Consider the following 22,458-nt stretch of genomic DNA (forward strand, 5'->3'; position numbering starts at 1 on the left):
CAGTATTCTTGGGCTTCCCTGGTGGCTCAGCTGCTAAAGAATCCACTGCAGTGTTGGAGACCTGGGTTCAATCCCTGGGTTGGGGAGATCCCCTGGAGAAGCGAAAGACTACTCATTTCACTGTTTTGGTCTGGAGAATTCCATAGACTGCATAGTCCATGGGGTTGCAAAGAGTTGGACATGACTGAGCAACTTTCACTTTCAAAGACAACCTGCATTTCACACTTCCTTCTAAGGCTTTTTTTGGGGGGTGGGTAATATTTTAGTGAAACAGAATTCTCAAACTTGATGACATCCTTTGAAAATAATTGTTTCCAAGCAAAAATTTTACTAAGAGCATTATAAATAACACCCCTTGGCAATATCCCACTAGTGCCACCTGGAAAGCCCACATGTACAATATAGCTGGTTAGTCTGTGTGTTCTTATTTAAGTTTATTAAATTTATTAGTTAGTTAGATACCCTGGAGTCGACAGTAGAAAGAGTATGGCTATGTTGACCCATTTCCTTGTGATAAACCTGAGAGTTTATACCTTGAATCAGAGAACAGGGTTGCCCATGGAGAACCTGTCCCCCCTAACCCCGTCAACTTCAGAGACTCCACTGGATAAATCTGTCTTAGCATCGGAAGAAGGTATCTTATAATCAAGGGACACCCAAGGCTCTGAAATCTCAGAAGAGATCTCAAGGAAATGTGGTGTCTCCTGGGATGCTAAAGGTACTTCCTTTCCTATTATAACCCAGGATCTGGCTCAGGAGGGGTGTGTCAAGGAAGGTGAGGAAGCTGGCTGTTTGAGGTGATACTGGTAGGAGATGGCTAGGCGTAGAGCACCAGAGCCCTGGCCGACATGACCTGAGCTTCCCCAGTGGGCTTGATTAAAACTCAGGATACCAAGCCTTAGATGTGGTGGACTTGACATAGGCCAAGCCAAGAACTCTACTCACAGTCTTTTTTTTTTTTAATATAAAATAAACAGCAAGAATTTATTGTATAGCACAAGGAACTATGGGATTCCTAGGTGGCTCAGCGGTAAAAAATCTGCCTGCAATGCAGGAACCACACAAGATGCAGGTTTGATTCCTGGGTCAGGAAGACCCCCTGAAGGAGGAAATGGCAACCCACTCCAGTATTCCTGCCTGGAGAATCCCATGGACAGAGGAGCCTGGCGGGCTACAGTCCATAGGGTTGCAAAGAGTCAGACATGAGTGAAGTGACTTAGCATGCATGCACGCACATATATATGTATAATTAAATCATTTTGCTGTATACCTGAAACAGACACAATATAATTCCTTGGTGGCTCAGACGATAAAGCATCTGCCTGCAATGCAGGAGACCTGGGTTCAATCCCTGGGTCAGGAAGATTCCCCTGGAGAAGGAAATGGCAACCCACTCCAGCACTGGAAAGTTCCATGGACGGAAGAGCCTGGTAGGCCTCAGTCCATGGGTTCGCAAAGAGTCAGATATGACTGAGCAACTTCACACACAAAAAAAGTCAATTATACTTTCGTGAAGAAAAGGTTATCACGAGAGTATGGACTGTGGGATTGAGAAGGGAGATGGAACTGAAGACAGACAAGCGTCCAGGTTACAGAAGGTCTAAATGGTGAGACTTGTGTCTTCTGATGATCTGCTGACAGTGGGTCTGCAGACCTGGGACACAGGGAGCCCGGGATTCAGTCAGCTCTGCTATCAACTGCAAAACCGCAGCAGATTCATCAATTCTGCTCTCATCTTCTCAGTTCCCATATTGGTATGAGCAAGCTGACCCATCTCCTAGCAGCAGAGACAGGAATTCAAGCAACCTGGGACCCCACAGAGCTCAGATGCTGAGGACAAAGTGTAGTGTTCTGCTCTCTGCAAAGCAATTATCACCTGGATGACCCTCCTTGAAACTCACACTCTTAAAAATGGAAACCTCCGAGTATTTATGAAGGAGCAGAGAGAATGAAAACCCATAAACTCCATGTCATGCCTTTCATTATTATAATCAAATATTGCTGAGAATGGCAAGTCTGCATGGTGTGAATTGGGGGTACCAAGGGAAGTGTCCTGTTTTTGATGTGTGTCACAGTCCCCAGGTTATAACTTGGCATGGGGCATCCCCGGTATAGTTAATGAGGACATTGGATTTTGCATGACGACTTGTCTAAATGATTAAACTGCAGAAAGGTCTACCATGTCTCTGATGGGAATACGGTGATGGATTTACATATCGTGAATAATAGCTAGGATATTAATTTGCCTGTAAATGGCAGGCAGCTGCGGTTAGAGCTGGGACAGTTAGAAAAGCATTGTGTAAGCGAAGGTGCCAGTTATACATTTGTTGTGTTGGCGAGTGACAAATCAAAGTGACAGAGGAGAGTTTGGGATCAGCTGGAGGGCATGGCACTTAAACTGTCAGCTGTGATCATTCTCTTTCCATGGAATTTTCATTTTGGTGAGGCACACCCTCCCCACTTCCATAACGTCTCTGTTATAATGCCTGTTATAATTGCCTATTACAGTTACCATAAGATTATCTCGAAGATGTGGACATTTTTGTCAAAATGGATCTACTCGTTCCTTTTTAATTATTAAGACAAATCCATATTTTACTGTTAATATTTAATGATGACATTGAGTTTGTAGAATCCTAAGATAACTAGATAAAACTTTATTTCTACTGAAACAGGCTTTGATGAAAAACTAGTAGTCTTTCTTTTTTAACAGTCTTATTAGAATATAATTCACATGTCATAGAGTTCAGCCCATTTTGATGAGCTTTTCATCAGTCACCAAAGGGAGAATTCTTTGGGGGATATTCATTGTTGGAAACATTGATTCCATAGGAAGCATTTAATAGTGCCATTGACAGGTTACTGATACATCCTGGCATGTAAGAGAAGACCAGAGTTTGTGCTATCAATAAATAAGCTGTGTAACCTTAAGAGATTTGGATCAATGATCATGTGGATTTGGGTCCTGGCTCTGCCCTTTCCTGTCATGACATTGCTACTAATGCATCCTTGTTAGGTTCTGATTTCCTGTGTCCTTGTCCTGTCTTTATTTTGGGCTCCCTTCCCGTTGGGCTATGCTAATAAGCAGAAGGCAGTATGCTAATAAGGGGAAGGCAGGTTAAAGTTAGCTGCTGTAGCCTTTCTCTGTGCTTAACAATTGTGTATGTGTACCACAGCTTTCTTATCCATTCGTCTGCCAGTGGACATCTAGGTTGCTTCCATGTCCTGGCTATTATAAACAGTGCTGAGATGAACATTGGGGTACACGTGTCTCTTTTCAATTCTGGTTTCCTGGGTGTATGTGCCCAGCAGTGGGATTACTGGGTCGTATGGCAGTTCTATTTCCAGTTTTTTAGGTAATACACTTTTCTTCATAGTGGCTGTACTAGTTTGCATTCTCACCAATAGTGTAAGTGGGTTCCTTTTTCTCCGCACCCTCTCCAGCATTTATTGTTTGTAGACTTTTTGATAGCAGCCATTCTGACCGGCATGAGATGGTACCTCATTGTGGTTTTGATTTGCATGTCTCTGGGGGTGGGAGGAGAAGGGGACGACGGAGAATGAGATGGCTGGATGGCATCACCGACTCTGTGGACATGAGTTTGAGTGTACTCCGGGAGTTGGTGATGGACAGGGAGGCCTGGCGTGCTGTGATTCATGGGGTCGCGGAGAGTCGGACACGACTGAGCGACTGAACTGAACTGAACTGAACTGAACTGAACTGATAATGAGTGATGTTGCCCCCATGGGATACACTTGGTTTGGCTCCTGTGCTCTCCACAAAATGCCAACCATGACTTCCAGCTCTGTGCACCCACGGTTGTTTTTGGAAGGATGTTCTTCTCAGAATGCTCACTCTTAGGAGTGAGTAGACGGGTGATGGAGAAAGTAGTTCTTTATGTGCTCTATTGGAAATGCTTTCTTTGTATTTCCTGGGCATAAACTGGACAGGAGAAGCGGGAAAGAGAAGTCCAAGAAAGCAGCCACCAGTTTTAAAGAGATATGCATCAAATATCCCTAGAGTGGCACATTTTGAGCAAATGTTAATAAATTACCAATAGATTCTGTGCTACAAAATAATATCCTGTAGAGTAATACCATGGAGAGCTTTAAATATGCAAACACTTGCACATCCCTTCTTAGAGATTCTGATTTTTAACAAAAGTCTTGGCTGCGCTTGGCCTTCGCTGCTCCACATGGGCTCTCCCTAGTTGCGATGAGCAGGGGCTACTCTGGTTGCGGTGCTTGGCCTTCTCATTGCAGTGGCTTCTCTGGTTGTGGAGCACGGACTCTAGGCTGTTCAGGATTCAGTAGTTGCAGCACACAGGCTTAGTTACCTCATGGAGTGTGGGCTCTTTTCAGACCAGGGCACAAACCTGTGTCCCTGGCCTCGGTAGGCGAAATTCTTAACCAGTGGACCACCAGAGAAGTCCCCAGAGACTCTGACTGAAGTGATCTGGAGGGTGTGCTGGGCATTGGGAGTGGTTTTCAGAACTCCCCAGGTGATTTCCTCCATGCAGCCAAGGTGGAGAGCTACTGATGCCTTGGGGTTTTTGGTGCTCTGTCTTCGGCCCTTGCTTTGAAGAACTGTTTTGCCTAACTTGGAGACTTGGAATTTTGGAATTCTAGAATCCCAAACTTCCACTTGACCCTTCCTGGACAATTGGGTGGGGACTGAGCTATTGAGGTCTTGTTCAGGGTCCAGTGCCCCTTAGTTTTAGTTGGAGGAGTGGGGAGGCACGGGGTAGTAGTGGGGTTGGTCGTGGAATCTTTCTGCCTTGGAGAAGCTGGAGAGATGGAAACTTTAAAATACATATATACGAGTATCTATGGTTATCTAGAAAGTTGCCTCCATGTCAGTTTTTAATAGAGACAGGGAGACACCAAGCTTATCAAATCATCTTTCAGCTTTGCAAAGTAAATATGTATCGTGCACTGAACTGAGAGTCCAGTAATGAATTAGCTTTGTATTTTAGGTGACATGCCTTTGGCTGTATCTTCCTCTGATTGGTGAGCTTCTTGCAGAATAGTTAAGAACACAGGCTTTGAGCCATGCTGCCTGGTTCAGGTCTGAGCTGTGCAGTCTTGAATGAGTTACTTAACTACTCTGGACTTCCCGTGTCTCAACTGTTATGTAGGTATGATCACAGCCCTTACTTATCACATGGGCAGATTAAATGCATCAAACCAGTGCCTCATAGGCAGTAATCACTCAGTCTATGCCAGGAGTTGTTATTATGGTTGTTTGAAGCATTCAGTGGGTGCTCAGATGTGTGGAGCAGTCTGGGGAAATGGGTGCGGTGATTCATGAATGGCAGTTCATTAACCAGGCTGAACGTTGTCAGAAGGACAGGTGTCAGGCAAGTCTCTGGTGAGGAATGACTTCGTCTGTCTCGCCTTTCCGACTGTGCTCTGAAGAGCACGGAACAGGTGGCCGCGCTCTGCCGCAGTCTGCACGAGATGAACCCCTCTGACCCGAGCCCGTCCCCTCAGGACTCCACTGGGCCTCAGCTGGCCACCATGAGACAGCTCACGGATGCCGATAAGCTGCGCAAGGTCATCTGCGAGCTCCTGGAGACAGAGCGCACCTACGTGAAGGTACGTCTTCTCCTGTTCTCCCTCCTGCGTTCTTCTTGTCGTCATTCTGAAGGATGCATGCTGGGTGTTTGTATACAGATGTCGGCTGATGACAAAGCCAGATCACGGTCATGAAGAGTGCCTTGTCTCTCCTATGAAACTTGGCCTTGATTCCAAATGTTACAGTTTCCTTTGGGTTTTTGGGAGGCATACCTATTCTTATAGCAATTCATTGATGGAAATAGCTGATTGATTGACTCCAAAAGGAGATGATGGTGAATATTAAGTGAACCTTCTGACCTTTCTAAATAGGCTATTGAGCGCATACTAAAATTGAATTCAGTTTTGATGGATTTAAGTAGTGGTAACTTCACAATCTACTTTGAGTCGAGGCAGAAGGGTATCAGGTCTGTTTTGTGTTATAATTTGTTCTGACATTTAGTTATATTCTTGGAACTAGATCTTATATTCCTATATAATTTATAATATATACAATGGTTGTTTAAAAATGATTAAAGAACACAACTTGTAAGTGATACAAACTTTATTTAAAACTTTATTCATGAAGTGGACAGTCTTCTTTTGTAGAGTTGCAAGATGGGGCAGAAGGCAAGACGCTTTTATAACAAAGAATCAAGAACAAGGAAGAGAAAAGTAGAAAATATCTAATTGGCTAGGGCCACAAAGTCAACCTTGGTTGGGATGAGAAGGCCCAGAATTGGCTTGGCGTTTGGATATTGGTTGACTAGATATATACTGCACTTCTGGTCAAGTGGTATATTGACAGGGACATAAAAATCATTTAAGTTTTGGTTTACTGACATGGCACCCCAGGCAAGAGAGGCTCCATCTGGGGCTTGGAAAGTTATTTCAACACTATATAATCTACAATATATTCCTATAATGATATAATTAACCTAACTATGATCAGTGTATGATCATATACATATGCCTCTGTATAATTATACATATGCCTCTGTATAATTTAGTTATGTTGAATCTGTGTTACAACTGTGTGATCTGTTTTTAATGATCTATCTTAGTCTTTAAGTCAGAGGCCAGCAAGTATGGCCCTTGGACCGAATCCGGCTCTCTGCCTGCTTTTACAAATAAAGTTTTATTGAAAAACAGTCACACACATTCATTTATGTATTCGGTTGGCCAAAAAGTTTGTTTGCATTCTTCTGTAACATCTCATGGCCATTTTTTTGGCCAACCCAGTATCATTTATACTGCTTTCCTGCTGCAGCAGTAGAATTAAATAGTTGTGACAGAGACCATATGGCTACAAAGCCTGAAATATTTTGAGAAGCGGTTGGCTCACTTCTGCTTCAGTGAACCTCAGGGACCTAAAGACTGAAATGTTAGCCTTTGGGACATAATTTTTTTTTCCTTTTATATTCTTTATAGACTTTCAGATGTGCTAATCTGATATTCTTTCAACCCTTAGGACTTAAACTGTCTCATGGAGAGATACCTAAAACCTCTTCAAAAAGAAACTTTTCTCACCCAGGATGAGGTATGGTGGCTATCGTCTGAACTTTAGTTTGACCTGGTGATGGGGAAGAACTGAGGACCTCACACAATACTGGGAGCTTTTTGAATTCATTTAATTGTAGTAAATAGGTCAAGTTATTGCCTGGTGAGCTCTTGGCATGCACTTCAAGAGGAAAGAGTTGGCTCACCTTCGGATGGTGGGAGCATTACCATATGGGGAGAAAAACTTTAAAATCAGAAGCAAATGAAGGATCCACACTCTAATGAAATAGACAGTTGATGAAATTCTTTTGCATTTTCCAGCTTGATGTGCTCTTTGGAAATTTAACTGAAATGGTAGAGTTTCAAGTAGAATTCCTTAAAACTCTGGAAGATGGAGTGAGATTGGTACCTGATCTGGAAAAGCTTGAGAGAGTTGATCAATTTAAGGTAAGTCTCATCCTCAAATAGTGTCAAGCTGCCTCCTAATGTCAGGAGTGAGGTATCCTGTAGGTCCAGTTGAATCTCTGAAAATACATCGCAGGAGGCGTTGTTGCTGTGGTGTTCAGTCTTCATTGGATATCCAGTGGGGTCAGTTCCTAAAGGGAGTCAGAGAGGGGAATGCACTGTGTCTTGCTGGTCTGGCTAAGGTAGAACCAGTTCCGCTGACTTCCATTTAACTGGAGTATCTGCTGACTTCTATTTAGGAAGATGCACCTACCTTTTGTTCTGTTTATTTGGGGGCCTTCGACACTTGGCGTTAGCAAAATTCGACGAGCAGTCTTGGTTTTCCGATAAACAAATTAATTTATCTTGTTCTGGGGAACTGGTTAATAGAAATGCTTATTGTTATCCAGGAGGAAGACGGCCTTCCAGCACACAGTGTCCTCGTAGCCTTAATGAGGATTTATGACTAGAGCACTCAGGGAGGGTGCTTACAGCGGGCTTCCTCCTCCTTGTTGGCTTCCCCTTGCAAAGATTTCCTGCGCTGTGTTTCCAACCAGCGAAGCTCACTGATTCATGCACAGTGGTTTTAGCTTATGTGTCACACTCATGGACGCTTAAAAAGGTTAATGGAAGTATAATTGACATACAACACACTGTTTTATTTCAAGGTATAGTTAGATGAAATCTGACATATGTGTACACCTCTGAAGCCATCACCTCAATCAGGATAATGGGCATAATTATCACCTCCAGTCGTTTTTCCTGTTCTTTTGTGATTCTTGTCTTCTTTTTCTTCTGGCCTCTCAGCCACGGGCAACTGTGTCTGCTTTCTGTTACCAAAGACGAGTTTGCATTCTGGCATTTTATATAAATGAAATCATACAGCCCAGACATTTTCTTATGTGGCATCTTTTATGCATAATTATAGTGAGTTCCACCCATGTTGTTTCATATACCCATAATTCATACTTTTTAATTGCTGAGTAGTAATTGCATTGTGTGGATGTATCAGTACTATTGATATACTTTGTGATCCTTTCTCCTTTCTTGGGCATTTGGGTTTTTTCCAGCTTTTGGTAATTACAAATAAAGTTGCTATGAACATTTGTGTGCAAGTTTTAGTATGAATGTATTAAGAGATCCATGAAATTAAGAGATCCAGGGAATTCTCCAGGCCAGAATACTGGAGTGGGCAGCCTTTCCCTTCTCCAGGGGATCTTCCCAACCCAGGTATCAAACCGAGGACTCCCGCATTGCAGGCGGATTCTTTACCAGCTGAGCCATGAATATATGCTTTTGTTTCTCATGGATGAATACTTGAGAATGGAATGGTTGGATAGTATGGAAAGTGTATATTTAAGAAACTGCTGAACTGTTTTCCAGAATGGTTGTGCCAGTGTGCAGTTCCACCAGCTGTTCCTCCTCTTTCTTTCAGCAGGGTCAGGTCACTCTTTTTATACTTAGCCAGTTTAGCAAATATGTGGTGGCACTTCATTACAGCTTTATTTTAATTTCTCTAATGATATGATGATGAATATCTTTCTATGTGCTAATTTGCTTTCATTATAGCCTCTTTGGTGAAATGTCTGTTCAGATCATTCACCCATGTATTATATTGGATTGTTATCTTATTATTGAGTCTTGAGAGTTCTTTGAAAATTTTGTGTAGAAGTTTATTACCATATATATGATTTATAAATATTTTCTTTTGTCATACAGTATCTCTCAAAGAGCAGAATTTTTTTTCAAGTTGATTTCTTTTTTTAAATTGAATATAGTTTATTTACGGTTTGTTAGTTTCAGGTATATAACAAAGTGGTTTGGTTTATAAGTGAAAATCGCTTAGTCATGTCTAACTCTTTGCAATCCCATGGACTGCAACCTGCCAGGCTCCTCTGTCCATGGAGTTCTCCAGCCAAGAATACTGGAGTGGGTTGTCATTTCCTTCTCCAGATTTAGTTTATATATAGACATATAATTATTTTCAGATTCTTTTCCCTTATAGGTTATTACCAGATATTGAGTATAGTTCCCTGTGCTATGTTGTAGGTTCTTGCTGGCTATTGTTTTATGTGTAGTGGTATATATATGTTCATTTCAAGCTCCTAATTTATTTCTCCCCACAAATTTTATTTAAAAAAATTTTTTTTGGCTACACCGCATGGCATGCAGACTCTTTAGTTCCCTGATCAGGGATCAAATCCACAGCCCCTGCAGTGGAAGCCTGGATTCTTAACCACTCGATCTCCAAGGATGTCCCCAGAAATTTTTGTTTTTTAATGAAATCCAGTTTTTCAAATTTTTTCTTTTCTGGGTCATTCTTTTGGTGTCTTATCTATGGAATCTTTGCCTAAAGCAGGGTCATAAAGGTTTTCTCCTAGAAGTTTTGTGACTTGGGGACTTATGTATTAGTCTCTTATCTGGTGTGAGGGGGGAATCAAAGTCAATTTTTTGTATATGAATATTTAATTTTCCCAGCACTAGTTTCTGAAATGACTATCTTTCGGTATTTTCCCAGTGAGCCACTTTTGCACTTGGGTAGAGCTTGGGTTCAGTTGTCCGTACAGGCATGGCTCCCGTACTGTGACTGTCTTCTAACAGGTGTGGAAATCTGGCTGTGTCATGTTAGTACACCTGATAGGTTTCTAGGATGAGATGAAGACTACCCTTCGATGTATTTTTGTGTGTGTCATCTCTTTACAGTCCCTCTCTGCAACAGGAGTCATTTAGAATGCACACACACTTTCATGCACATAAGCTTATGGACCTATATTTATATATAGTTCTCTATTTTTATTTGGATATAATTTCAGACTTACAGAAAGGTTACAAGAATAGCACAAAGACTTCTAAGCTATCCTTCTCCCACATTTTCCAAATGCTAACATTTGACCATGTTTGCTTTATCCTTTCTCTGACTACCTAATGTGTATGTGTGTGTTGTGTTGTGTGTGTCTGTGTGTACAAGAGGTATAATTTTTTCTCATGAACGATTTGAGTAAATTATAGGCATAATACCCCTTTAACTACTAAATATAATTTTTGTGTTTTTTGTGTGGAATTGCTTGGGTTAGTTCATTTTTTCTCTCCTCAGGGTGGTTGGTCATACTGTCCATTTGAAATACAGCTTGGCTCGTTGGTAAATTAATTAATAGGACAGTGTTAGAACACCATGATAAGGGCTAGTAGTTTGTCAGTTAATCAAAAAAGTTGCTTACTGTGGACCATGATAAAAATCCATACAGACCTGAAAATGCTTGGTTTTAATCTAAAATACCTAACATTCGTGACCTTCATTTAGTGTGCTTTTCCCGTGGCATCAGTTCTTTGTGTTTAGATTGTGTTGATCACTTTAGGTGTGTTTAGTTATCAGAACTGTGACACAGACATGATGGTGTTGCAAGCAGAGGTGTTATTAGGGAGGGATCAGCGCATGATCCTTTGAGCGCGCTCACGCTGGAGCAGTCACTGTTGCAGATATCACTGAAGTGGTACCCTCTCTCCGGCCTTCATCGCGCTGAGTTCCTGCGTGATCTGACAGTCTCCCTCCGTCTGTAAGCCGCGCCGGTTGGTGCTCGCTGCGTGCACTTGGCCCCGGGGCTGCGCTCTGGCGCTTCTGAGTTGGTTTCTCGGTCGGTGTTCATCACTAAGCCTGTTGTTGCTCTTGATTTCTGAGATTGCTGTTTTCTTTAAATCCTGATTATGTATTTGCCAAAAATTAAAAAGCTTGTTAAAAAGGTGCAAATTGTGTTGCGTAGAACACTAGCCCTACAACAGGATTAGCAAAAAAAAAAATTGGTTCTGAGATCAAATAAGTTTTGATAAAATTTCCTCTTGGGAAGTTGCAGTGTCTGTCAGCCAGTGAGAGGCTCTGTGAGGTCCTCCTGGATAGAAACACAGGGTAAATGCAGTCTGTGTGTGTTCACCTGCAATGCTTGTGCACAGTTGGTGCTCTGAGATTATTTTTTAAGGCTGGAAGAATAAATGAACATATTAATGTTCTGTCTGTGTTTCCTATATGGTAGATGCCTAGTGAATTTATATGAAGTTAAACAAATGAATGACTTGATGTGGCTAAAGTGAGGGGTTACATTTAGAGCTTTTTCTTACACAACTTTTCTCGTTTGATTATTGGATATGGTTCAAAGGATGACTGTCTGTACAGGGTCAGGGGGATGAGATTTGGGGAGGCGTGTAGCTGAAAAAGTAAAGGAGGAAAAGTAGATCATGTAGGAAATGAATTTAGGCCTCTAATTACCAATTATGTATGGTTCATAATAAACCTTTGTTTTCTTTTAATTAGACTATCAGAATTTTCTACATTGTTAATTAAAGTAAATTGCATTTTGTGGAATCCAATTTATCAGTCGAATCCAAAGCCTTTCTTTTTTTTTTTTGGCTTGGAATCCAACTTCAAAATTCTAAACCTAAATAAGCCATACCTCTTTTCGAACTAGACTACAACAGTGTGAAACCTATAGAAGATATTTTTCTGAGGCCTGTTTCATGTATTTATAGAAAATGTAGGATAAAAGCATCCCAGCTGAGCTATATTAAATTCCTAATAGGGAAGAAAGTGAAAGTCGCTCACTCGTGTCCGACTCTTTGTGACCCCATGGACTATATAGTCCATGGAATTCTCCAGGCCAGAGTGGGCAGCCTTTCCCTTCGGATCAAACCCAGGTCTCCCGCATTGCAGGCAGAATCTTTCCCAGCTGAGCCACAAGGGGAGCCCAACAATGCTGGAGTGGGTAGCCTATCCCTTCTCTAGTGGATCTTCCTGGCTCAGAAATCAAACTGGGGTCTCCTGCATTGCAAGCAGATTCCTTACCAACAGAGCTGTCACGGAAGCCCTAATGGGGAAGGCCTCCACCTAGTTTTGATCCAGTTCAGGCAGAGGCTATGGGCTTGGAGATGTTACCTAATTCCCATAGGTGAGTCTGTTTCTTCTGTTCTTATCTACTCCTGCTAGAAAAGAGTATGGTGTTGGAGAGGGTGGAATTGGTGATCAGGAAAGGTGTTTTCTATTTTGGGGGATTTATGCATTTCTTGCCTTTATTTGGTTTGTCACTTCTGCATCCCAGCAGAATCTAATGAGGGAATTCAGGAGATTTCTGTCTTTTCCAAAATGCCATATCTACTTTCTCATTAACAGTCAGACATCCCAGCTAGGTCATTGAAAGACACAAACCAGCAAAACCAGTGACACTGGCTGTAATTACTGAGAGAGCCAAATACAGCGTCTATTACACAAATAGGTGAGCCCATTGACTTCCAAATAGGCCATCAGTGAGCAATGACAGGTGGTGACAGGTGTGAATGGTGCTGATTTGTGGGGAGACTCGGGCAGGTGTGAGCTCCCGGCTCCATCCTGCTGATGTTTCTGGGTGAGGAGGACCGCAAACTAACTGCACTGTTTCTCACTGTGTCCAGAAAGTGCTGTTCTCTCTGGGGGGATCCTTTCTGTATTACGCTGACCGCTTCAAGCTCTACAGTGCCTTCTGCGCCAGCCACACGAAGGTCCCCAAGGTCCTGGTGAAAGGTAAGGCCTAGGAGGCCCGGGCAGCAGGTGGGCGTGTTAATTGTCAATTCACATTTGTGTGGCTGACCGTGGTTGGGGGCTTTTGGATGGAAATCTAAGAGTCATTGTTGTGCCAGATAGATATTCCAGCAAGCTACAAGTGAGAGTACACTTGTCTCTCGGTGTCTGTGGGGTATTGGTTTTAGGATCCCCCATGGACACCAAATTTCCGAGATGCTCAAGTCTCTTATATAAAATGCATACTGTTTGCACATAACCTCTGCATATGTCCCCATATGTGTGTGTGCTCAGTTGTTCAGTCGTGTCCAACTCTTTTGTAAACCCCTGAACTGTAGCCCGCCAGGCTCCTCTGTCCAGGGATGTTTTCAGGCAAGAATACTGGAGTGGGTAACCATTTCCTACTGTAGGGGATCTTTCCAACCCAGGGATCGAACCCCCAAGTCTCTTTATCACTAGCACCACCAAACATCTCTAGGTTACTTGGAATGCCTAATACAGTATATGCACACATGCCAAGTCACTGCAGTCTTGTCCGACTCTGTGCGAACCTATGGACCACAGCCCACCAGGCTCCTCTGTCCCTGGAATTCTCCAGGCAAGAATACTGGAGTGGTTGCCATGTCCTCCTCCAGGGATCTTCCCACCCCAGGGATCAAACTTATGTCTCCTGCACTGGCTGCTGCTGCTGCTAAGTCACTTCAGTCGTGTCCGACTCCGTGTGACCCCATAGACAGCAGCCCACCAGGCTCCTCTGTCCACGGGATTTTCCAGGCAAGAATACTGGAGTGGGTTGCCATTGCCTTCTCCACCCACATTGGCAGGTGGGTTCTTTACCACTAGTGCTGCCTGAGAAGCCCTGATATAGTATATGTGTGCTGTGCTTAGTCGCTCAGTTGTGTCCGATTCTTTGCAACCCCGTGGACTGTTGCCTGTCAGCTTCGCGTCTGTCCATGGTGATTCTCCAGGCAAGAATACTGAAGTGGGTTGCCATGCCCTCCTCCAGGGGATCTTCGCAACCCAGGGATAGAACCCAGGTTTCCAACATTACGGGCGGATTCTTTACCATCTGAGCCACCAGGGAAGCCCAGTACAGTATAAGTGCCATGTAAATAGTTGTTGATATGCAGCGAATTGGTTTTGCCTTTTGGAACTTTCTGGAATGTTTTCTCCCAACTATTTCCTCTTCATTGTTGGTTGAATCCACAATGCAGAGCCTGTGGATATAGAATCCTTAGATATGGAGTGCTGACTGTACTGAGAAATTAAATGCATTAATATCTTGAATTAATAGTGTTGTCAATTTTCTTATCATGAAAGTTTTGACCAGCTCTTCAGGGCCAGAATTGATAAGTTGTTTTGCAACTATGCAAAAACATAGGAGATTTAGAAGTTCCCTACTTTATTTGTATTTTCTTTAATTTCATTATAACCTACCACACTTCATATACCTTTTTGTGTCATTTCATCTTTCCCTCACCTATTTTTGTTCTCAGGTGTGTGATAATAGTCACCACCATCACTACTAAAATTGCTTCAATTATTTACAAAAGTCCAGCTGTAATTCCATTTTGCACAGAGAAGAACAGAAATTCTATATTGGCAAGCTCCTGTTCCTAAGAAGATGGTGGGTGTTCTGGGAGTCACTAAAAAGCTGTTTCTCTTCCACACTTCTGCATGTGACTTTGATAGGTTAAGGGACTAGAGAAATATGGCCTTGGTAAACAGTAGAATCTATAAAAAGGTCAATTTCAAAGGATCTCTCGAAATCAGCCTGCTCTTTTTACACCTTACCATATGGCTTCCATGCAAACAACTGCTGAATATGTAAGTAATTTACTTACATTTGTGTTTGCTGCCAAAGAGAACTAGCTTGATTTAATTCAAAACTTATTATAATAAAGATGAATACAACACATCTCTGGATAGCAAAAGATCCTGTCCCAGATAATGACATACTTAATGACATACTTAATGATAGTTCCAGTCCAGGCAAAAGAGTTCTACTTCAGCATAAAAACTTAAAGGGAACCTGGGAATTTCCTTGTCCAGTTGTATGACAAGGAAATTGTCCTGCTGTGTGGTTTTATGTAAACTACACTGGTCATATAGTTCTGTGTATGTATTTCTTTTAAAACTCTAACTGAGTGCTGTGTTAACAGTTTCAGAGCACTTTGCTCTCTGGTGAAATTATATGCTCATCACAGTCCTTAAAGCAGTTTGTGTTATTTTTACTCACTTGATTAAATTCTGCCCCTGTAGATTTTCAGAAATTCAAAATCATTATATTTTGCACCTGAAAAATATTAGAGTCTTTCAGAATCATCCTTTAAACTGTTAGGTATGACTCACATTTTTCTGATGGCCCAATGTGCAAATAGGATGAAGAGAACTCTTTGAGAACAGGAAGTACCCACCTGGGCTGCTTTGCAACCACTGCATTTCCAGTCCCCTTTCTCTTCATGGATTTGGTGGCTGGATCCATGGACTCTGACTCCTCTTGATGGGCCTTAAAATGGCTGAGAAGATGGTAGTCTTTACAAGGCCTTCCCCCATGACTGCTGTTTTTCTTGCTTGAGTAAAGAGAGTGGGAAGACTCATTCTGTGATTCCACGGTGTCCTTTCACAGTCTCTTCTGCTCTTGCTTGCCCTTTGGCTGTGCTGGGTCTTCCTTGCTGGGTGAGGACTTTCTCTCATTGGTGAGCAGACTTCTCATTGCGGTGGCTTCATTAGTTGCGGAGCTCAGGCGCTGGGTGAGAGGGCTTCAGTAGTTGCAGTGCGTGGGCTCCGAAGTTGTGGCCCCTTAGCATGTGGGGTCTTCCTTGACCAGGGACTGAACCCATGTCCCTTGCATTGCAGGGTGGATTCTTAACCATTGGACCACCAGGGAAGTTCTATCTTTTGTTCTTAGCTCATAGTCCTAATTTTTAGAGATGGAAATATATTGTATCAGAAGCTTAAAAAAGTATATGCCTACAGTTAGTCATTTTAATATATTGTCCATGCTTCTTCCCATTTTTGCCCTCAGTTCAGCCTCTCTTTCCCCATTTCTTTGGAAAGACATGTCGTGTCTTCCTGACTGTCCACTGGCAGATACCTTTCTGATTGTCTGGGGGCCCACAACTCCCCAGGGCTGATTTTCAGCCTAGCTGGGACACAGATAAAAGCCCAGCCCGTGAGGAAATTGCTGCCTGTGTTATGTTAGGTCAGTTGTATGTTTCCCTCTGAGCTAAATCCTGATAGCTGGTAGCACTGCATTAACACAAAACAGATCTTAAACAGGCGTTCCCTGCAGGAGATAGCACTGCTCCACTTACCCAGCTGCAAGGTACTACTGCTGCTTTTTTTCCCCTTCCTCTTCTCAAAAGAGGTTCTATCAGCAATGAAATGTTTGAGAGATTAGAAAAACTGGGGTAAGCACTGTTGGAAGATGCAGGCTTTTGTATTATTCAGAGATGGCGAGGCCAACAGATCAGGAAACAATTGCCATCAGAATTTGTGGGACTTCCCTCGTAGTCCAGTAGCTAAGATTCTGCAGTTCCAATGCAGGGAACCAGGTTTGATCCCTGGTCAGGGATCTAGATCCCACATGCTGCAGCTAAGAGTTCTATGAGTAAAGATCACAGCACAGCCAGATAAATATTATTTTTTTTAATTTAAAAGAAAGACTGCTTGTTATTGTGGTTCCCAGGAGGAGGGGAGAGGGTCACACACTGCAGGGCCATGAGAGGAAGCACCGGGGTCCACCAGGAGGCAGAATGAGTGAGGCGAAGACACAGGCAAGATGCTCTGTTGTGGCGTCTGCAGGAAGGAATGGGTGAAGCAGGGCAAGCAGGTTCAGGGTTGGCTAATTTGAATAATCTCAGCGGGCTCTGGGGTGGGAGGGCTGTCCTGAGTTCTCTGGGACCTGGCTCTGGGATGCTTAGGGCAGGGGGCATATTGGCCTAGAGTTGTAAAAGCCTCACAGAAGAGAGATGCAGGTGGGGGCTCTGGATTGGTTGGTTTGTGTGTGAAAGGCATGCTTCCAGGTGATTCCTGGACTATCTGTAGGGACTGACTAGCTCTCGGACAGGCTCTCCTGGGTCTGTAAGGCCTTTGATTTCAAAACATCAGATTAAGAAGACATTCAACAGCAACCCTTGAAAACCTTTGTGCATAGGACTTGCTGACACTGTTATCCCTCCACGCATGGGTCATCAGCCTCCAGGATCTCACGCCGGGTTATCTGAGGCGGGACTGATGAAATCATGATAGAAACAAAGTGCACAGTAAATGTAACGTACTTGAATCACCCCAAACCGTCCCCTCCTCCCCAGTCTCGGGAAAAATGGTCTTCCTCAAAAATCAGTCTCTGGTCCAAAAAAGGTTGGAGACCACTGCTAACTCCTTGGACCTCTGCTCACTCCTCCTAATAAACAGATAAATCTGATGGGCAGGCCTTCTCTGACCACTCACTTATTCTCAATCCTGTGAAAAGGCACCTTGGAATTAGTGCAATTGTGAGAAGGGAGTCATTTGGCTGTTCCGCTCAGTCTGTATTTAAACTCTTCCAGCCAAGACGGACGCAGCTTTCAAGGCGTTCCTGGACGCCCAGAACCCAAAGCAGCAGCACTCGTCCACCCTGGAGTCTTACCTCATCAAGCCCATCCAGAGGATCCTTAAGTATCCGCTTCTGCTGAAGGAGCTTTTTGCTCTGACGGACGCAGAGAGCGAGGAGCATTACCATCTGGACGGTGAGCCGTGACCCCTGACAGCTGCCCCTTGCTCACGTCTCTCCCGGAGCCTTTACATGGTCTTTTCGTTTATTTCCTGACCTGTTTTCCCCCAGTGGCTATCAAGACTATGAACAAGGTTGCAAGTCATATCAATGAAATGCAGAAAATCCATGAGGAATTCGGGGCTGTCTTTGACCAGCTGATCGCTGAGCAGACTGGTGAGAAAAAAGAGGTAAGGACCCCTCTTCTGCCCAGCATGCTTGTCCGTAGAGCTGGGTTGGTTTGTTTCTTTCTAAGGTGTTATTTATAAGTAAAATAGTAACAAGGATAGTATTTTTGTTGGTGGCATTTTTTTTAATTGAAGCATAGTTTATTTACAGTATTGTGTTAGTTTCTGATGTACAGCAAAGTGATTCAGTTTATATATGTGTATTCTTTTACAGATTCTTTTCCATTATAGTTTATTACACAATATTGAATATATTGCCCTGTGCTGTACAGTAAGACCTTGTCATTTATCTATTTCATATATAGTAGTTTCTGTCTGTTAGTTTCAGACTCCTAATTTATCCTTCCCCTTTCCCCTTTGATAACTATAAGTTTGTTTTCTATGTCTCTGAGTCTCTTTTTCTTTCATAGATAAGTTTATTTGTATCATACTTTAGGTTCTACATATAAGTGATATCATATGATATTTGTCTTTCTCTGATTTACTTCAATTAGCATGATAATCTCAGGTCCATCCATTTTGCTGCAAATGGCATTATTTCATCCTTTAATATGGCTAAGTAATATCACACTGGAATATTATGTATATTATATAAGTGTATATATGTGTACATATATGTATACACATCTTCTTATCCATTCATCTTTCAATAGACACTTAGGTTGCTTCCATGTCTTGATTTTTGTAAACAGTGCTGCTATGAACATTGGGGTGTGTATATCTTTTCAAATTAGAGTTTTCTCCAGGTATGTGCCTGGAGTGAACTTGCTGGACCATATGGCAATTCTGTTTTTAGGTTTTTAAGGAACTTCCAAACTATTTTCCATAGTGGCTAAAACAATGTACATTCCCACGTTGGTAGAACTTCTGTCTTTTACCCAAGGCTACACTGTGAATTTTCTTTCTCAGCTGAATTATTTCTTAGTTTAGGAAACATATCCTGATTCTTTCTCTTCGCCCTTTAGACCTCTGATTTTGTTCTCTGTTAAGTGTGAGAGTGAATTTCCTTGACCGTAGCCTGGACTGTCTCTGAACACTGTTAAAGGTCATGGCTGCATCTCCAGAGACTAGACTAATAATTGCCATGTGGTAGATGCTCGGTGAATATTTACTGAAAGAGTGAAAGTTTCAAATGACTCTGAATGTTTTATTTTAAGTCTGCGTGAAACTCTACTTAGAATAAAGAGCCACAGGAACAGATACGCTTGGGAAAAATGTAAAATGAACTCTAAGTTGTGTCTGGTTATTGAGGAGAGCTTATGTGAATACAGTGCGGGTAATACTGAGATGGATCAGATGGGTATGATATGGAATGATACTCACCAATGCTGCTGTACCTCCTGGTTTAATTGGAATGCTTTCTGCCTCAAAAAAGGAGACAAGCCAGCTATGAAGAGAAACTCTCTTTCTGTGATTAGAAGGAGGGAAAGGCAGAGGGGTGGTGGGGATAAGACCTGGTTGTTAGTCTGGAAAAGAAAACAGCCTTCTCTTTGGAGGTGTAAAGGGTTATTGTCTAACAGGTTCCCATTTATGTCCTCAGTGAAACCAAAGAAGTTTTGGACTGTAAAAAGATAATTTTCAGAAAAAGGTAAAATCATGACATCTCATAGAGATGTAAAGCGAACAAATATGAAGAAGTGTATTTTACTCAGATGATGTGAGGGAACCTGACAGTCAAAATAGCAGGTGTATGTATGAGTGAAGAAACGGCGAGATGATTTGTAAATGCAGACAAATTGGTTTTTCCACAGCGGGAGGAATCAATTAAAGTCAGTACCAGGCTGGAGAGAATGTACACATTTATCTGTTACCTGCACCTTACGAAGGAGTTCAAAGACACGTAGATGTGGAGTTGGACTCTGATAACCCCAGAGGGTGTGCTATAAAGGCTGCTTAGTTTTCCACTGAAACATAATTTTTATTCACCATGGTATTTCAGGAAGAATATGTGAATATTCTTAGTCTACCAGGCAGATAATTTAATCTATCAGAATGCGGAAGAGACAGTCATGCCTCTCTGGATTTTGTTTTCATCTTCTTGTAAAAATTTATGGTAAGGAAAATACACTATGTTTATTAAAGAAAAGAGCAAGCTACAGAAAAAGGCAAGAATTGAAACTACCTACAGTCTCAGCAAGGAGATCCAACCAGTCCATTCTAAGGGAGATCGATCCAGGGTGTTCATTGGAAGGACTGATGCTAAAGCTGAAACTGCAATACTTTGGCCACCTCATGCGACGAGTTGACTCACTGGAAAAGACTCTGACGCTGGGAAAGGTTGGGGTCGGGAGGAGAAGGGGACGACCGAGAATGAGATGGCTGGATGGCATCACCGACTCTGTGGACATGAGTTTGAGTGAACTCCGGGAGTTGGTGATGGATAGGGAGGCCTGGCGTGCTGTGATTCATGGGGTCGCGGAGAGTCGAACACGACTGAGCGACTGAACTGAACTGAACTGAACAGTCTCAGAACACAAAACTTAACTCTTGATGTTTGGGTATTTATTTTTTTAAAAATACGTTTATTATATACTTTAATATTGAATATGATTCCATATATATTCTTGAATATTTTGGAAATTATTTTATACCTTGAGTTTTTTTATGTTGAACAAAGAGTTATTTAATTTTCACGTTACTTTAAATGATTCAAAAGGATCATTGAAATGATTGTGTAATATTTTACTGTGTGAGTGAACAGTGACTTGCCTAATTCCTATTGTCAAGTACTTCTCTTGGCTTCATTTGACGGCTATGAATAATACTTCAGAGTTATAAGGCTTCTATCCTGTATTTTCGTTTATTTCATTTTGACAAGTTAATTTTATTGAGTCATGGAAATGAACAATTTCAGTGCATTTCATTATATTCTGAATTGATTTCTGAATTTTAATGATCTTGAGAGCAAAGGACTGTTATGCCAAAGACCAGAAGGTAATATGGATAGCAGATTGCAGAGACTTTAGACAAAAAGCTGAATATGGTTCACAAGTCAGGCTATAAAAGGGCATATGGCTTTGGTGGAACTGCCCAACCTCCAAAATAAAATTCTGCCAACCAAGTAAGACATCTTTCCAGCAAGGAACAAAAAGATGCAGTGCTATGCAAAGCAGTCTCTTGAGCAGAAATTTTGTTAGGGTAAAAATGTGCAAAAGATGGAAGGAGGGACCTTTGACCACATACCAGTATTACAGGGTAGGAAGGTCCTGTGTCGGTAGTAGCATGTCTGAAGAACACGAAAATGAAAGCTTGGAGAAGATGCAAATAGAGCAACAGAAGATTATGTCTTAGCACAATAGGAAGAATAAGAAAGAAAAAGACCACTACCAGGGGCTGGAAGTATCATAACCAAAGACATTTGATGACCCAGAGAAAATGACTCAAATCCACTTGATGTCTTTTTTTCCTCCACTGAAAAGAATGGCCTTCAAACTGGAAAGGATGGAGTGGTCTTGAATCCACAGAAGTATAACCCTAGGGAGACTGGTCCTGGGCAAATAGTATGTACTGCGCCAAGATCAGTGATAAGTCTGTAACAATACTTAGAGAAAGCAGTATTGTTCCCTTAGTGGATGCTGCCCTGGGGGTGTGGTTGGCTAGTTATTTAATATGAACAAAGTAATATAATTGCTTAATGGTTTTAAGGGCTGACCATATGACTAATAATATAGCTCACTAGTAATGAGAGTAATTATTATCACTGTAAAGATCTTGACCATTATAATGGCAATAGTACCGCTGTGTTGTACACTGCTGGAGCCCCATTTCCAGCATTGCAGCCCCGAGTGGTGATTAAATGGCACCTTATTCGGTGGAGGGCTGCTTGGTGGCTGGCATATCTAGAAACTCGGTCACATCAAAAGCAGCAAGATAAACCAGAGCCATCTGTCCTTGAGAAATTCAACATCAAGTTTTCAAATATTCACATTGCTGCTTTGAGGGAGAAAGACTCAGGCTTGCTTTCTATGGACACAGAGTAGTGAGGGGCTGGTGGGCGAGGGCTCCAGGGAGGCATACTGGAAGAAAACCCTCCTCACAATTGATGGGGTTGCCCAGTGGGATGGACTTTGGACTCTGGTTGTTGCAAAGCCTTGTCTTCTGACATGTTAGCACAGGGAGCCACATGGAGGGACCAGGTGATCTTCGCACCTGTGATTAGGTTGCTGAGTGGGTGGGCAGATGGGATTTTGATAGACGTGGAAGTGGTCAACAGCTCCAGTGAAAAAGACATGCATGACAGTTGGGCACGGACACCGGTGGAATCTGAAGATTATCATGCTTCCGTAAGGAGAAGAGGACCTTGTCCATCATGAGATGGCTTAGCATTTGACCTTTGAGGCTGCAGGAGTAGACCTTGCAGTTTCTAGGGACCCCAGAGCTCACATTGTACAAGCTTAAAGAACAATCTCCCAGCACCTCAGTTGCCTTCTTTTTCCTCCTGTAAAGTGAAATGAAATCTTTGTTAACATGAGTCA

General features: G+C 42.4%; 1 protein-coding gene across 10 annotated transcripts in view; it reads left to right on the forward strand.

Moving 5' to 3' along the window:
• Nucleotides 1–22,458, forward strand: part of TIAM1 (TIAM Rac1 associated GEF 1) — a 314,669-nt gene that overhangs the window by 265,207 nt on the left and 27,004 nt on the right. For 9 of the 10 annotated variants that reach the window (XM_055421403.2, XM_055421410.2, XM_055421462.2 and 6 more), the window contains 6 exons: nucleotides 5,419–5,598; nucleotides 7,028–7,096; nucleotides 7,378–7,503; nucleotides 12,934–13,042; nucleotides 17,593–17,772; nucleotides 17,868–17,986. In XM_055421403.2, the coding sequence (XP_055277378.2) occupies nucleotides 5,419–5,598; nucleotides 7,028–7,096; nucleotides 7,378–7,503; nucleotides 12,934–13,042; nucleotides 17,593–17,772; nucleotides 17,868–17,986 (783 nt within the window). The remainder of the gene's footprint in view (nucleotides 1–5,418; nucleotides 5,599–7,027; nucleotides 7,097–7,377; nucleotides 7,504–12,933; nucleotides 13,043–17,592; nucleotides 17,773–17,867; nucleotides 17,987–22,458) is intronic. The other variant, XM_088835880.1, reaches the window with a different exon arrangement.

Source organism: Moschus berezovskii, chromosome 1, assembly GCF_049115385.1.
Source record: "Moschus berezovskii isolate FMDL1 chromosome 1, NW_MosBer_1.0, whole genome shotgun sequence".
In the NCBI taxonomy this organism is placed as follows: Eukaryota; Metazoa; Chordata; class Mammalia; order Artiodactyla; family Moschidae; genus Moschus; species Moschus berezovskii.